Genomic DNA, 15,333 nt, shown 5'->3' with positions numbered 1-15,333 from the left:
TCACAGGGTAATGCCAGAGTGTTACCCTGTGATACTTCTGTGGCTCAGGTCTAAAAGTCACTGCATAGCTCTTCAAGACTAACTACCACTACCTCATCTAATTTACAACTTTTCAACAGCATTATATATGGCAGAATACATAACTTACAAAGGCTGTGTCTGATAAGTAAGTGCTACATAAATCAAAATGGATTAATTTGATTTTATGCTATGCTTGTCAAATTAAAAAAAAAAGTAATGTATGATTTTCCATGGACCTTGTCTGTTTTATTGGTTTTCATGGTTTTATGGTTGAGGTATTTTTTATGTTTTATAATTTTGTAGAAGATAAAGACTGTGAGTTGCCTGATGTGCTCTTAATATTCCAAGGAACAAAAGCACTATTTGTGCCTACATGAAGACCACAAAATGTGTCCAGTCTCCATGTTACCTCATGTAACATGTATTTCCTATTAATATTAATTATTAATTATGTATTAACTAGTAATTATGTATTAATGTAATTGAAATAGCATGTATTTCAAGAGCAGGTGCGCTTTCAAGCTTTCCGAAGGATTGACCTCAGATCATTACAAGAAAGAAGACCCAGCTTTGTTTCCCACAGAGAGGTGATTCATCCAGCTTGCAGCTGAAGTTTACCAAAAAAAAGAGTATAAAAGTTACTGTATTTAGGATCTCAATTGGTGTGAAGAAAAAGAAATGATGAACAGGTGTTGGTACAGAGTGCACTACAGCGCAGCAGTCTCCACATTGTGTTAATCACGCACTCCTATCAACAGAATTTTGAGCACAAACCCCCAGTTTATTTAAAAAATAATCATATGTACGTACTGTGCTACTAGATTATGTACATTATAAAAAATTTTAAAAAGCATGAGATAAAAATTATTTAAAAATAAGTTTTATTTAAAATAATAAACAATTCATTCCTACTGTAAAATATTAAGCGTATTTTTGTGTGAGAGCTATGTGATTGAACACGCTTCATTATTTTTAAAAATCTTGATTTAACATTTTGTGATATGGCAATTCAAAGGTCTGGTTCTAAGTTCAGTTTATTTTGTTGCTTGGTTTGAATGGCTGTCATAGCTGAAAAAATAACCTCAGGAAGTGCATCATTGGCTGCGTTTACTAGATCATGATACCAGTTTTTTACTTCCATCCTCTAACTACGTAAAGATTTTTCTTGAAATTTGGCTAGTAAATTTCAATTCTCCCCAATGTCAGTTGTTGTTGCAAGCTAATCAAACAATGTGTTGCATTTTTACATTTTTAAAAAATTAGTTCAAAACCCACTGACTCTGCATTCAGAAAATTTTTAAATAGGCTAGAAAAATATTTTTCCTGATTTTTAAGTGTAAAAATTCAAGAGTTTTTATAGGTGAGCAGCTGGCATTGTTTTCTGCAACAAAATCACATAACAAAGGAAACACTTCCAAATCCCCATTTCCTAAAGGCTCTTTCTACAGCATGAAAAGCAGTTACTTTCTCACTCATTGTTAAAATGTCACCTTTGCCTTGAAGAAGCAGTTTAATTGACAGGTTTGGGTGGGTTTTTTTGGGGGTGGCGTGGTTTTTTTCAGGTCGGTTGGGGTTTTTTAAGGATCTGCTAGGTAGCATACTACTGACAGCCACTTGTCCATGACAGAAGAGGTCAGCAAATTTGGAACACTTGTCTTTTTGTGACAGAAGAATGCTTAACAGAAAGATTTGAGCGTGACAGCTCTTAAGCACTTGGCCATAAGATAACCAGTGAACCTCTGTGTGACACAAAAGATTTTCATGGTCATTCCCCATCTCTTTAAAAACTACTGTAAAGATTCCACTATTTAGATGTCTTGTTTTTAGCAAATTAACCACACTGATGACATCCTCTGCACTTCTGGCTCCAACTTCATTGGTGCAATAGTTTCCCTATGAACGCTGCAATGACTGAATGTCACATGTGGTGCCACCTTTAACCTTACTCTTCATTCCAGTATTTCCCTCTATTATTTCAGCCAGTTTTACTGTGGCAGGCAGAATAAGTGCTTTCCCAGCACTATGTGTTTTTTCTTTCACTGATGAGTAAGAAATCTCAAAAGAGATTTCACAAAAACAGGTTTTCAAAGATTTATCAACTTTAGTGAAATTCCGTATTTTATTGAGTTATTGCATGGCTTCAAACATCACTGAAAAAATTGCAGAGGTTTCTCTTCATGTTCCAGATGCTTAGTTTTCCCATGTCTTGCTAGTTGGGATGGCTTTACAGTGTTAGCTAGTATCTCGAGGCACACCATCACACTTTGAGCAAGGTTCATCCTTCGCAATGGCAATTCTAAATCTGTATTTCCAATAGTCTTGACAATTTTGGCCAGCTCTTTATCAGAACTAATTAGACAGTCATTGCTTTTACATTCTAATGTGGCTGACAGAGCCTGTACTACAAGTAGGGGAACTGTCAGCTCTACTGTTTTCTTATTGTTCACAGGTGGTCACATTATTAGTATTATCTTCAATGATCTTAAGCCACTTGTTGGTTTCACAATGGTTAGTGTAGTTAAAACGAGATAATATAATCGGTAAACCTACTTAACCTGGCACACATACACTGCAATACGTTGCAGTATGCTGAAAGCACATTGAAGAGTGAAGGTGCCACTGGGAACCCCTCCACACTGTAGAACCCCCACTCTTCCTTTGGGATACCTCATCTACCACACGTGAAATACTGAGCAACTGACAGAGACCAAGTAAAGGTGCCAGTGTCAATCCGTATACTGAATGTTAGTAAAGCTTAGTTTTTCATTTCAAGATCAAAAAAATATGTAAATAGTTCTAAAATTTTCTTCACATGCCTCAACAGATCATCTTGCACACCTCCCACTTGGGAAACTACCGCTCCAGTGGACAACAAGGTACATCCAGTGACATTGAAGTGACTGAGGAATATCCTTAGTGACCAGACCTGACAAGGAAACACATTAACGTTTGTATCGCTACGATTAAATAATATTTTCCACCTGTAAGCCAATCTGTATCCTAAAGAATCTTTAGGTGTACTGGCAATTACTCCATCAATGCCACTGAAATGCACCAATGCTTTGGGGCAGAGAATGAAGTCAGAGCTACTGCACAGTTCTGAAGAGCAGGAAAAATTCAACAAACTGGAATAGCAAAAAGCAACGTACAGCTGTAGAGAGCATCATAGTTTTAAAGCTATTTCAATTGAGCTTGTAAAAATAGCAGCTTTGCAAAGCTGTTCAGAATTTATTTCTTCTTAAGCAGTTTGTGTCAATGATTCCAAGTGTAATTTAATTATTTTACTTAATACCAATCAGCAAGAAGTTATCACCAAAGACATGATGAATTAGTCCATTTCCCTCTACTACTTACCAATGGCATTTGCTGTCCAAAGTATCGTCACTGCAACCTGTTCGTAACATGCATACTGACTGATAGTTATGTTCTGCACATCTCCAATCACGTGTTTTCCCACTGAATTCAGGTAAGGCGTGCAGTCTAAGAATATGGAGAAATAAACGCTTTAAGAAAAACATTCTAGCTGGCATTCTTGTGCCCCACCAGAGCAAGTAAATCATAATCTGCCAACAGCACCTCTAACGCTGAAGATCTATTCAAGCAACCAGCTTCCAACATAACCCACATCTTTCCATGTAAATGAAGAATTAAGTTAATTTCTTAACATTTCTTCAAGACTGACCAAGGTAAAAGCTTCATGTGTGCTCTTTGTTCTATAAAAATAAGTACTTTATAGTAACTCTAGCTGAAGCTTGTGTCTCAGGACACTGAAAACCACAAAACTTTTAAAAATCATTGAGCACAACCACTTTCAACAGTTGCAAACCCCTAGTTCGTAGGACTCCAAAGGAAATTACCAGTTTCTAATACCAGTGTAGGCTGTACCACAGGAAAAGTAAAAATGACACGTGTTGGGACTCCCGAAAGAGAACATTTCTCCTCACTAACTACTCGAAAGAACATAAGGACTGACATGAATTTTGTGCATGTACAGTGCTTAGAGCAACAGAATGTTGGTCAACAGTCAGGCACGGATGGGAACAATGAACAATGTGAAGCTTTAGAACTGGTGCTCCAGAAGTTCTTTTTAACCACAATACTGCTTCATCCTGACCACAAAGAACCTACTGCCTAAATCCATCTCATTTCTGTTATCCATTCAGTAGCTGCATCTAAGTAGACCATTTTACTGCCACTGGATCCGGTCAGAACTGGTTTTGTCTTGTTATCCTCACACAATATAGTGTATTCCCTGAAGTTACAGCTCTGCAAACATATGATTACAGAAAACCTCAGCTTTCATTAAGAAAATAATAATAAAAAAAAAACATTCCTGACTTTGTTGCTGAACTTAACCATGCCTTTATGTACACAAAACAAGAAAACAAATGACAAATTTTATTACTTCTAAAGCCTTACAATGTTTAGGCTCATATTCTGTGACGGGAAAAGAAGTAATGGCCAGAGAATTCAATAGTTCTGGAAAACAGTATACGTGAAGACACGTATGCACAAACATTCTGCTTTTGAACTAGTGGAGCCAAAAAAATCCAGAAAAAGTTGGGCAGTAGACTATATATTACTGACTGATAATTTATTCTAAAAAAACCGGAGATCATTATATGCTATATATTCGTCTGTAAAGAGTTTGTAGAAATGAAACACGAAAAATCAAGTGTTACAATAAGCCAATACAGAAAATTGAAATGTAATTCAGAGGTGTGATCTTAAAGGCAAGGAAAGAAAAATTAACTGAAAAGCAATTTTAGAAAACGGCTTTTTACTATGAATAACAATAGTAAGGGGTCTTTTATGTAACTCCCACACAAATAAGAAAAGAACAGTTTGTACAACACTGCCTTTTACAAAAGCTGGGCAGTTGGTACTTACTCTGCTGTTTCTAGAATTCTGTTGCTGTGAGCGAACTCAGTGACAGCGTGAGCTTCCTCTTAGGAGAACAGAGCATCTCTTTCAATGGAAAGTTTAAAGTAACAGTTTTTTGCTAGGTCTGGATCTAATTAACAGCAAGCCCAAGATTTTGGATCCTGGTTACTAAAATTTTATGGTCAAATGACAATTTGCCAAAATGGAATATAGCACAAATGTCTGAAGTTTGACTGTGAGTCACTGATTTACATTTTTAAAGAACAACAGATTTAGGAAAAAAACAGCAGGGAATAATTATACTTTTCAGGAAACCACTTCTTTAACTTGAATACGAGTGAAATACTAAAACATACAAATATTTGGTTTTCACCTAAGTAAATAATCTAATGAACTAATTTAACAACATAAAATGCAGTTTGCTAGAGTTCCTGTGTGGCCAAATAAAAGCCTTTAAATCACAGCCAGCGAGCCAAATTCTCTTTTGTGCTGGCTTTTTCACGGTTCAGTATGTATTTCCATATTATATGAACTCTTTAGCCTTGCTATCAGGGAACTATTTTCCTAGTACTGCAGAACTCAAATAACTCCTTTGTCTAGGATGCATACAGTGCCAGCAGAATTTTGAATTCACACTTGCCACTGGTTAAACATAGTTCCTGGTGCCAGAATTAATGGAAAAAACATGACAGATACCGGGACCGAAACAGACTCCATTGTGTTAATTAAATGTTGGGATCTCTGTTCTGACTGATATTATTTCCTGTTTTTCTTTATGTGGATAAGAAAAAAAATATTGTAACTCTCTTACAGCAACCACTTACCTCCTGTACAATCTGATATATTTTGCTCATTTTAAATATTAACATAAAATTAGATTTAAAAAATCACAGTTTAAAATCGCAGATTCAGAAATTAACATAAAAATGAGGAACAAAAGGATTATCAAAATTAAACAAAAGCACTGTTAGGTTTCCTGATACATACTCTCAATGAAGAAATTTTACTCACATTAGCCATCCAAGGTAATCTCTTTAGGTAGGAAAAAAACCCTAACCTGTGACCTGCACTGGCATTAGTACAAACGTTACTGCTATAAATTAGGACCTTTTCTTGACTCTACATTGAGTTTATATGGATGACGGCTACTAACTGCCCAAATAAGTATAAATTCTCGATGTAGCCAACAGTCATACTTTACTGACTAGACAACACAGATGACAAAAACCTTTAAAAAAATGAAAACGGTAAGATACAGCCATTTAGCAGACATTTGAAGAGGTCTGAAGTATTATTGCTGCAACCTGCTTGTTAATGTTGTGATGCTAGAGATTACTTTCTTCTTAGTTTCACCACAAAACATACCACATCTGCTACAGTACTAAAACCACCTGTCTGCACTGAAAACGTAGACTGCAGTTTTCCACTAACCTGTTCCTTTAACACTGTAGCCAATGAAAAGTTCCAACTACTTCAAGTAAATTAAGAGATGCTATTCACCTTCAACATTCATCTTCAATATTAAGCCTTGCAAAAACACATTTTTATGTGTCTGTATACAAACTACAGGTTTTCTACCTGGAGACACACTTTACACCATTTCGCGCCCCAAAATTACACATCAGAGAAATGATGTATAAAGCTTGAAATAATCCTTTGTTATGACTTCGTGTGTAGTGAATATTTCAATGACTGTGCTCTTTCACAGAATTAACATAATTCTCTATAATTTTCAAGCCAAATACTGGGCACACGATGTAGGCCAATCAAAGTGAAACTACTATGTATTATGAAATTATTTTCAGTGAATCATAGGAAGGAGAAGACCCACCAAACCCAGCAGAAACAAATCTGTTTTTTAAAATTCTGTCAATACTAAGGAGCTCATGCTATTCTTACAGGCATTTTTAAGCAACACATTACTACATATACAACTGTGATGGAGTCCTTCATTTTTGTGAGCGTAGTGCAAATTTTCAACTTACTGTCATATTTAAAGGTGATATTGAGTAATCCATTGTTCTTCGTGACTGATGACAGCCCCTGTAGAGAAATATCAAGAAAATGATTTTAATAAAGCAAGCTACTTTGAACTTAGGTAGATTTTCATTGTGTAAATACTTGCGGGAGGATGACAGAACTTGTTTTTTTTTTTTCTTCTGTTTGGGCACACCATGCAACAATCTGAACACAGGCAGTGACAGAACAGGTTGCACACACCTGCATGCACACTCACCTGTCATCAACTTTCCAAATGTAATACTCAAAGAAGTGAAAACAAAGAGAAACAGAACTGAATATAGTATTTGCATGAAGACATGAAATTCTGACTTTAAGTAGTATGACTTGTCCCACGGATATGAATCAAGGAAGCTTATTTTCGAAAGGCAGTTATGTGATGCTCTCAACTTCTACCATCTAGGTTAATCATGCCCATACGAAAATCACACCTTTAATCAAGGCTTAATGACAAATCAGAGTGGGTTCTCCAGGGCAACCACAATGCAAGAGAAGAGTCAGAGAGAATGTCAGTCTGAAACAGCTGATTTAAATTCCACAGTCATGAAAAAGAATACCAGAAGTTCAAACCGAAAGAAGAAAGTATGTCACTGCTAAGCGCTGTGGTCATAGCACTTTGGTGTATTTTCTCAGAGAAGGTCACTTTCAGAAATTAAAGGTAGGAGCAAAACAGTACAACTGATTTAAGAGCACTCATCACCTCCCAGACACTCCTCATCTCATTAACTACCTCGGAACAGGTGCCTGAAAGACTATTAGCTATTTGTTAATTGGGCAAACAAACCCACCAAGTTTTCAGCACACTCAGAATTCATCTATAATCAAGTCAACTTTTTCTCATAAGTCTACTATTATTCAATGCTAAGAAGAACTACACAGAACTCAAAGCTTAACATAACCTGAGGTATGATAAGTCAGGACACAAAACCTCTGGCCTGGTTCACCAGGGTGCCTGAAAGGTCATGACAGAAACTTCCTACAGAGCGAGCATCAAAAGTCCAGTGTCTAGGTATGTGCACACATCTATCCTTCATTAAATTATTTTATACAGATATATTTGCATGTAACGTATGTTTCTGTGCCTGATATCATTCTTGTGGAATTTGTATTTCCATGTCCTTTGAGTCTTACATGGTTTATGCACTGGGTTACTTTTATGTTGGTGGGGTTTTTTTTGTTAGAGGCCCCCATATAGATGCCCCAAACATTTTAACATGTATTATAAATATTTTAAAGAAATCATTGCTGATAATAACTTAACTAGACAAAAACACAGACTGAGAATTTAAATTTCAATCTTCCCATTGATTATTGTCTAAAAATCAACAAATAGTTGAAGGAGAAAAACTTCAACAGTAGATTTCCAACTGGAATAGTTCAGCTAATTACAACCCGCAACTTTTCCAGTACAAGTGCATGTTGTAGAAATCCACTATGCTACAACAGACACCCTTTCCCAGTATCAAATACTATTAAAGCAGATACTGCCATCCTTGCTGAGTGTCACAGAGACTGAGGACCAACAGAATAACTATTCCATTGCTCTCCCAGGGAGGAATCCAGATGCACACGCAGGCTGAGGAGTCTGCTGTCTCTTCTACGCTTATAGAAAAAAACTTTGGGCTTCAGAGATGCAATACCTTACCCTTCAGAAAGCACTGAAATTGTTTTTGAAACACAAAATGTAGTATCACCCTCACTGGACACGTTGAAAACTTGAACACTGAGTCTTATGGAGCAATAGCATTCCCTGAAAGGCAAACATCGTATTTACCATTATCTTTAAAAAAAATACCATCTATTTACATAGAATTGTGTCCAGGTTTACTGCTACAATGTAAAAGGCAGAAGTTAATAGTAAAAGTGGACTTCAACAGTAATTAGCTGTCCTCAGGATTATGCATAAACATTCACTGTGTCACTTAAGTCAGACAGAGGTATTTAGAAAGAAAAACAAGGTATGAGTTAAGTTACTTCTAAAAAAAAAGAAAGCAACACACTACATAAAGCATGAAAGCAAATTAGGTCTTGATAATATTGTTCAAAGTTAAATTCGTAATCTCACTTTCTTTTACGTTGGCTTTTCATTTGTTTAACTTGGATTTAGTCTGGCATTAAACAAGCTGGTATACAATAAGGTTTCCTGAAACAGGAAGGTGTCATTTTTTTTTTTCAGTCTTAACTTTTCTATTAATACCGGTTCTATTCTGACTCATTTTTGGTTTCTCTTAAACTACGCAAAATGTCACTTAACTTTCTACTACAGAAAAACAAAGACGTGTTTGATTAAAGAATGAGGAAAAAAGAAAGTATTGACTTCATATTTCTACTGGGAGATAAACCATCAAATTAATCATTAGCCATCTACTTTTGTGTTCCAGAGTTGAAGTTTTGAAAGACAGACATAAATTTCACCAAATCCTGAAGAAAAATAGCAAAAGTATTTCAATTCATTAGATAGGATCTTTTATATCCTATATTAACAAAAATACAATATACCAATGCTTTTCACAGCACCTTTAATTGAATTAAAGGCATTATGGTGACATCACAAAATATGTAACAGTAAAAGCATAAATCAATATACCACAGTCATTAATAACTTAGATGCAAAAAGTAAATTAATATAAGCCAAACTCTGCTGAACTTAAGCAGCACATGAGACTTACTGGTTGTAAAATTTTCCTCACAAGTCTATAAAAGATGTAAATAGGCTGCAGTACTTTGCGAGGAAATTAGGGTCACCTTAAAAGTGTTGAACTGGATATTTATATTAGTTATAGGTTAAAACATGTAAGCTAGTCAGACAATTTAATTGTATTAAACTGTGGCATTAATCCTCCCAGTACTTACAGCTGTGAGTGCAACAATATATTCTTCCAGGAAGCATTCCCTTGGTTTTAAGCCATAAAGTAATTGTGCTATTTAAACGGCTTATAGCTAAGACAACTTGTTTAGAGCATCTTCCTTTAAAACTATAAATACTAATGTTACGGCCTTTGGGCTCTACGTTCTTAGTTAATTAACCACTAACATTTGTTTAATTTACATGCAGCTTTTAATTTATTCTGAACTTGACTAGAAAGCAAGTCTTCGTCGCCTGGAGCTTTGTCTACAACATCCCTTTGGTCCACATACTTCTATACACATTGACTGAGGAAGAATATATAGGAAAGAAAACAGCCAAAACATCTTTTATGAAGAACTATAGACCACTGATCTTTAAACAGATAATCAAAGTTGAAATGCACACAGATTAAATGAAAAATTATTTATCAAGAAGTGGGGGCTAGGGGGGTTTTATACACAACATTAAAACTCCAATTATGTGAGCTCAAAGCACAGAACTGTACAGGAAACATGATAACCCAAGATCCAAATCCTGCATCTATATGGGCAAGCAAGCCAGAATTTCTATCACATATCACATACCTCAAATCACAGAGATCAGTGTTGGATCTGTTCCTCGCTCCACATGAACAGCTCAAATAGTTACGGTTACAATCCTAAGATATCTTAAATCAGCACAGTTCTGAATAACACTAATACACATCATCTCCCAAAGAATGAGTAACTCATTTGGATGTTCAAGGCGTGTACAGGCTTTTCATTTTATATAAATATCCATCTTTCAACATGAAAGAGCACAACTATAAATAAAAGGCAAAGACTATTACATGAAGTTAACCTGCATTTTTGTTTGTTTATATTTTTATAATACCTAGCTGTCATTTATGGTAACAACTTATTAATTAAATGCATTTATGACAACTATTTCTAACCATTACTAGGCCAGAAAGGAACAAAGTTAGGATTACATTTCCAGAAAATTAGCTTAAATGAAATTTTTAACCACTGGAACTAATTATGCCTCCAAGAAAAGTTAAATTTGATGAATTTCTGCCATCAGAGGTGTAAAATAAATACAATGGAAAGAAATAAAAAAATCTGCTTAACTTTTTATTGTTGAACTTTTCCCTCTTAACCTAGAGCATACGCTGTTTCATACCTGAAGGTAACACCTATTTTTTATATTTGGAATTTGACAATTCCTGCCAGAGTTGGCATTGGTGATTTCAGAATTGTCCTATGAATTACAAGTAATATTGAAATACACTCCAACATTCAACTTCTGTTGAGCAAACACTCATTCAATAAAGGCAATTTATGCTTGTGAATAGGCACTGTCAGGCAGGCACTTGAACATCAATACCAGGAAACAGAGATACTAGCACTAATTACAGAGATCTGGTAAAGCAGGTAGGAAATCACTACGCCTCAAGCGTAGCCTTGTGCACCAGACCAAAACAGCAATCATGATTCATCTTCCGTATGTTGTTAATCAACACACACACGGTCCTAATTTCATGCTCCCATAAGGCAAACTGAAGGGACAATTGTTTTTGAACTCTAAAGTCAAAATGAATAATCAATGTTTATCATACTCATTGCTCAGTAAACCAAAAGCTTTATACTTGATATCCGCTCTTTTCATTTTAAAGCTTTCTTGATGCTTTCAAGCAAGTTAAAATATTTTCTGTTTCTACAGACATCAGTAAAAAGATGAATTATCTGTACTATTTATATGCTTTGCATTTGGATTGCTTCCAACAGGATATAACACAATACATAATCCATGCTAATGTTTGCTATTTAACTGATGCGTACTCCATTGACTGCAGGATGAATTCCAAACCCTGGGTGCATGGGTTTGCACTGTCACTATTGAATCCTTGGTGTAACTGACAATTCCAACCATAAATTTTGTTCAGATTTGCCTGTATATATACATATGTTCCTGCACTGTATGCACAAATGTAGAAGAATGGCTGCAGAAGCGTGGCCTTAGAATCTCTGAAGATCTGCACAATCCAGGCCTGGTGTTAGAATAGGCCTGCAATTAGAATTGTGCTGAAGTTGCTGTGCTGAAGATAACAAGAAAGGTAGCCTTGAGCTATTCTTGAATCCTGAGACCGAGTAATTATGTTGTGCCAACAGGCCGTGGCTGTAACAAGCTACAGCTGCTGGGAAAGCAGGTGCAGGGCCAAGAGAGATAGGAAGCGGTACGGGAATATAGGGAGGAACAAACTACAAGGCTGAAGCACAGCAACACAATCAGCTACATGGATGGAATGCTTATTTTAGTCATGATAATTAGGGGTGTGAGAACCACGTGCGTTTAGAGACTACTAACCAATTATATTTCTGCTTTACGAATATGCACGTGTATCGGTTCTATATAAGTAGTGTTAGAAACTAATAAAGTTGAGCAAGATGCATAACTCATATTGAGCATCTTCTTGACTCCAGCGAACCCTTCTTCCAACACACAAATTATGGGAATAATGTTATAAAAACTTCTCCAGTGTCACTGACATGTTAAGTTTTAATAAAAGTGAATTCAAGGAGTCACAGGCTTCTCAGTGCCTATTTTGTATTTGAAAAGGCTATCTAGATTCTTCAGAACACTACTTCTTTAATAAGTTGGCATCTTTTGGTGGTTTTTCTTATGTAAAAACATGATTTACAAGAATTTACTAGATTTTGGCTGGTTCTTTGTTGTTAGTTATTTACTGTTTCACTGCTTCGTCTTTAGAGCCACTGACCACAAGGTCAGCCACAGAGAAGCTGAATGCGTCTTCAGAGCACTGCATCGTGAATTTGGCCTCAGATACGAAATGTAAAGAACTTTTTTTACTTCATTATAAACTACATATTGGGGAGGCAAAGAAAACCATCATTTTCGCGCATGAAGGAACCTCACAGAATCATTTAAATTGGAATAGACCTTTAAGAAAGAGTCCAAACTTGAACCTAGCACCGCCAAGTCCACTGCTAAACCATGTCCCCTGGTGCCACATCTACACATCTTTTAAACACCTCCAGGGATGGCGACTCAACCATTTTCCTGGGCAGCCTGTTTTAGTGCTTGACAACCTTTTCAGTGAAGAAATTTTTCCTAATATCTGATCTAAACCCTTCCTGGTGCAACTTGAGGCCATTCCTCTTGTCTTATTGCTTACTACTTGAGAGAAAAGACCAACCTCCACCTGACTACAGTCTCTTTTCAAGTAGTTGTAGAGAACAATAAGGTCCCCCCTGAGACTCCTTTTCTCCAAGCCAAAACAACCCCAGTTCCCTCAGCTGCTTCTCACAAGACTTGTGCCCTAGACCCTTCACCAATTTCGTTGCCCTTCGTTGGACACACCCCAGCACCTCAATGTACTTCTTGTAGTGACAGACCCAAACCTCCTGATTATCCTCTTTTTATACAAACTGGTTAGCTGGTTCTTCCATCACACATCCTTGTCAAGAACAACCTGTCATGTTCAAAGATCCCAGTTTTTCTTCTGTGTTGCTTATGAAAATTCAATGGTCAACCTCCAGGTGTTAGCAATGTTACTTTTACACAACTGTCCCTTTCAGACAGGGTATCAGGTTGTCCGATAGGTCAATCAGGCCCTTTCTCTGAACTTGAAGAACCCTTGTTCCATGTGAACATACTTAATGGTTTGACTTTCCCAGCACAGCTCAGCCTTCCAGGCAGTAGGTGCCTGGTGACCTGAGGCAGGCACAATACACCCCTCTTTGTTTAAAACTGCCGGGCGTGTTTACATTTAACATATTCCTTCTCCATCTCCCAGAATACAGCTTATCCCAATTTAAGCCACAATGACTTGGATAAACTTTACGAAGCATCCGTATTAGCCTTTGTAAAAAAATGTGCTAACATGCCCAACAGTCAAAACCCTCTAAAAAGTAAAAAATGCAAAACCAGGAGTGGATGGCCCAGACACTGCGTGTGTGTGTGTTCGGGGGGAGTGGGGTGTGTGTGCGTGAAGCTACTTTAGATAACAATCTGGGAGATGAAACTTTATTTCAGGAGTAACACGTAATACTTATTTTCCTAAACCAAACATAAGGAACTCATACTCCATTTGTATAAGAATTGTCCTGACCTTTTGTGATCACTAAATATCTAATTTTTCAGAAAATTCTATTATCCATGGTCTTATGGTTGACTTCCCACGTGGGTAATTACACTTTGTCTGAAAAATTATTCTGCCGTTTCAACTAGATACGGTTTGCTCAAGTTCCTCCTATCATGAAAGGATACTGAACTGAACAGCTGCTGACTTAAATCCTGTCGGAGAACGAGGTGGTGCCTACACATATGCATGTATACTTGTATCCCAGCTAGCTTCATGGGGGGGGCTTTTAGGATTTTTGGGTTGAAACATGCTGATTGAAGATCACAAATTGCAGTGTATCATATCTAAAAAAAACCCAACCAACCAACCAAAAAACCCAACAGCAGAAATGCCTTTACGTCTCTTTCCTGGCTATTTTAGTTTCTATTTTGAAAAGGCCATTTGGAAGGTTACGTTACACATCAGTCAGTCTGACAGAGAAGTAAGAAGTCATTGTAAGGAAGAAATACTAAAAAAGGTATTTACAGCACGAGTCTTGAGTATGTAACATGATGGCTCCCCGCAGCTGTTCACTGAACATTACATCCACTGGTTTACTTTAAGGAACAGACAGTTCTTAAAGCCACAATTTAACAACAATAGAAGCAAGTTTAATCTATACTGTTTGCCGCCTCCCATGAAAATCGTAAATCTCTGAGTCAAACCCATAAATTCAATGCAACAAATCATGGCAGAAAAAGGGCACCAGCTCTTATTTCTCTCACACAATTTGCAAGTCTGCCTAAGAAGTTTTCTGGTTTGCCCTGTCACATATATTTTTTCCAACTTTGTGTGAATAAGGTTTGGTAAATTAAAAGCCTTCTAAAAAAAAAAACAAAACACCAAACCAAAAAGCCCCCAGAAAATCAAGACAAAAAATATCTTCAAACAATGCACATTTCCCACAAATATTACTGAATTGTGTTAGTCTAAGCATATTTGGACAAAAGCCAAAAGTCTGTAGTTAAACCAGTGTTCTCTTAACTGTGGGACATGACCCTTGGCAGGAGAGTTGGGAGAAAAGACGTGTTTGGGAAGGGGAGGGGGGAGAAAAAAGCAATGCCAAGACAGGTGCATGAACTGTGATTGTGACTGGGAAGAAAGCGGGGTGCAAATGGGAAAGTTGTTTTTAAGAGGGACCCAAGACAAATTAGTTTGAGAAACACCGACTTGTGCTATAAACCACAAATAGAGTAACTCATATCTGAAATAACGGAGGAGAAATCGATGAAGCCTGTTCAGATGCTTACTGCTTAACATATAACACAGTAGACTATAAAATCTACAAACTAGCTCATTGCTCCACTCAAATTAAAGAATATATTTCTTCCTATGGTGAGAAGTTATCCACAACCTCAGTAAGCCTACAGGGTCCCTCACACCTAAAGGAACAAATGCATAAGCACTGAATTTTAGTTTACACCCGAGCATTTCTGAA

At 36.7% G+C, this 15,333-nt stretch overlaps 1 protein-coding gene across 2 annotated transcripts in view; it reads right to left on the bottom strand.

Annotated features, from left to right (window-relative positions):
* The window catches only part of IL17RD (interleukin 17 receptor D), a 50,551-nt gene that overhangs the window by 14,090 nt on the left and 21,128 nt on the right, over window positions 1-15,333 (bottom strand). The window contains exons 2-3 of one of the 2 annotated variants that reach the window (XM_040592923.1): window positions 6,891-6,948; window positions 3,376-3,501 (exon numbers count right to left, since the gene is read on the bottom strand). In XM_040592923.1, the coding sequence (XP_040448857.1) occupies window positions 3,376-3,501; window positions 6,891-6,948 (184 nt within the window). Of the gene's footprint in view, window positions 1-3,375; window positions 3,502-6,890; window positions 6,949-15,333 lie in introns of those variants that run through there. The other variant, XM_040592924.1, reaches the window with a different exon arrangement.

This window comes from Falco naumanni, chromosome 4 (genome assembly GCF_017639655.2).
Source record: "Falco naumanni isolate bFalNau1 chromosome 4, bFalNau1.pat, whole genome shotgun sequence".
Taxonomy (NCBI): domain Eukaryota; kingdom Metazoa; phylum Chordata; class Aves; order Falconiformes; family Falconidae; genus Falco; species Falco naumanni.
Note: the sequence above shows the minus strand (reverse complement) of the source record. Positions and strands in the feature narration are given on the sequence as shown.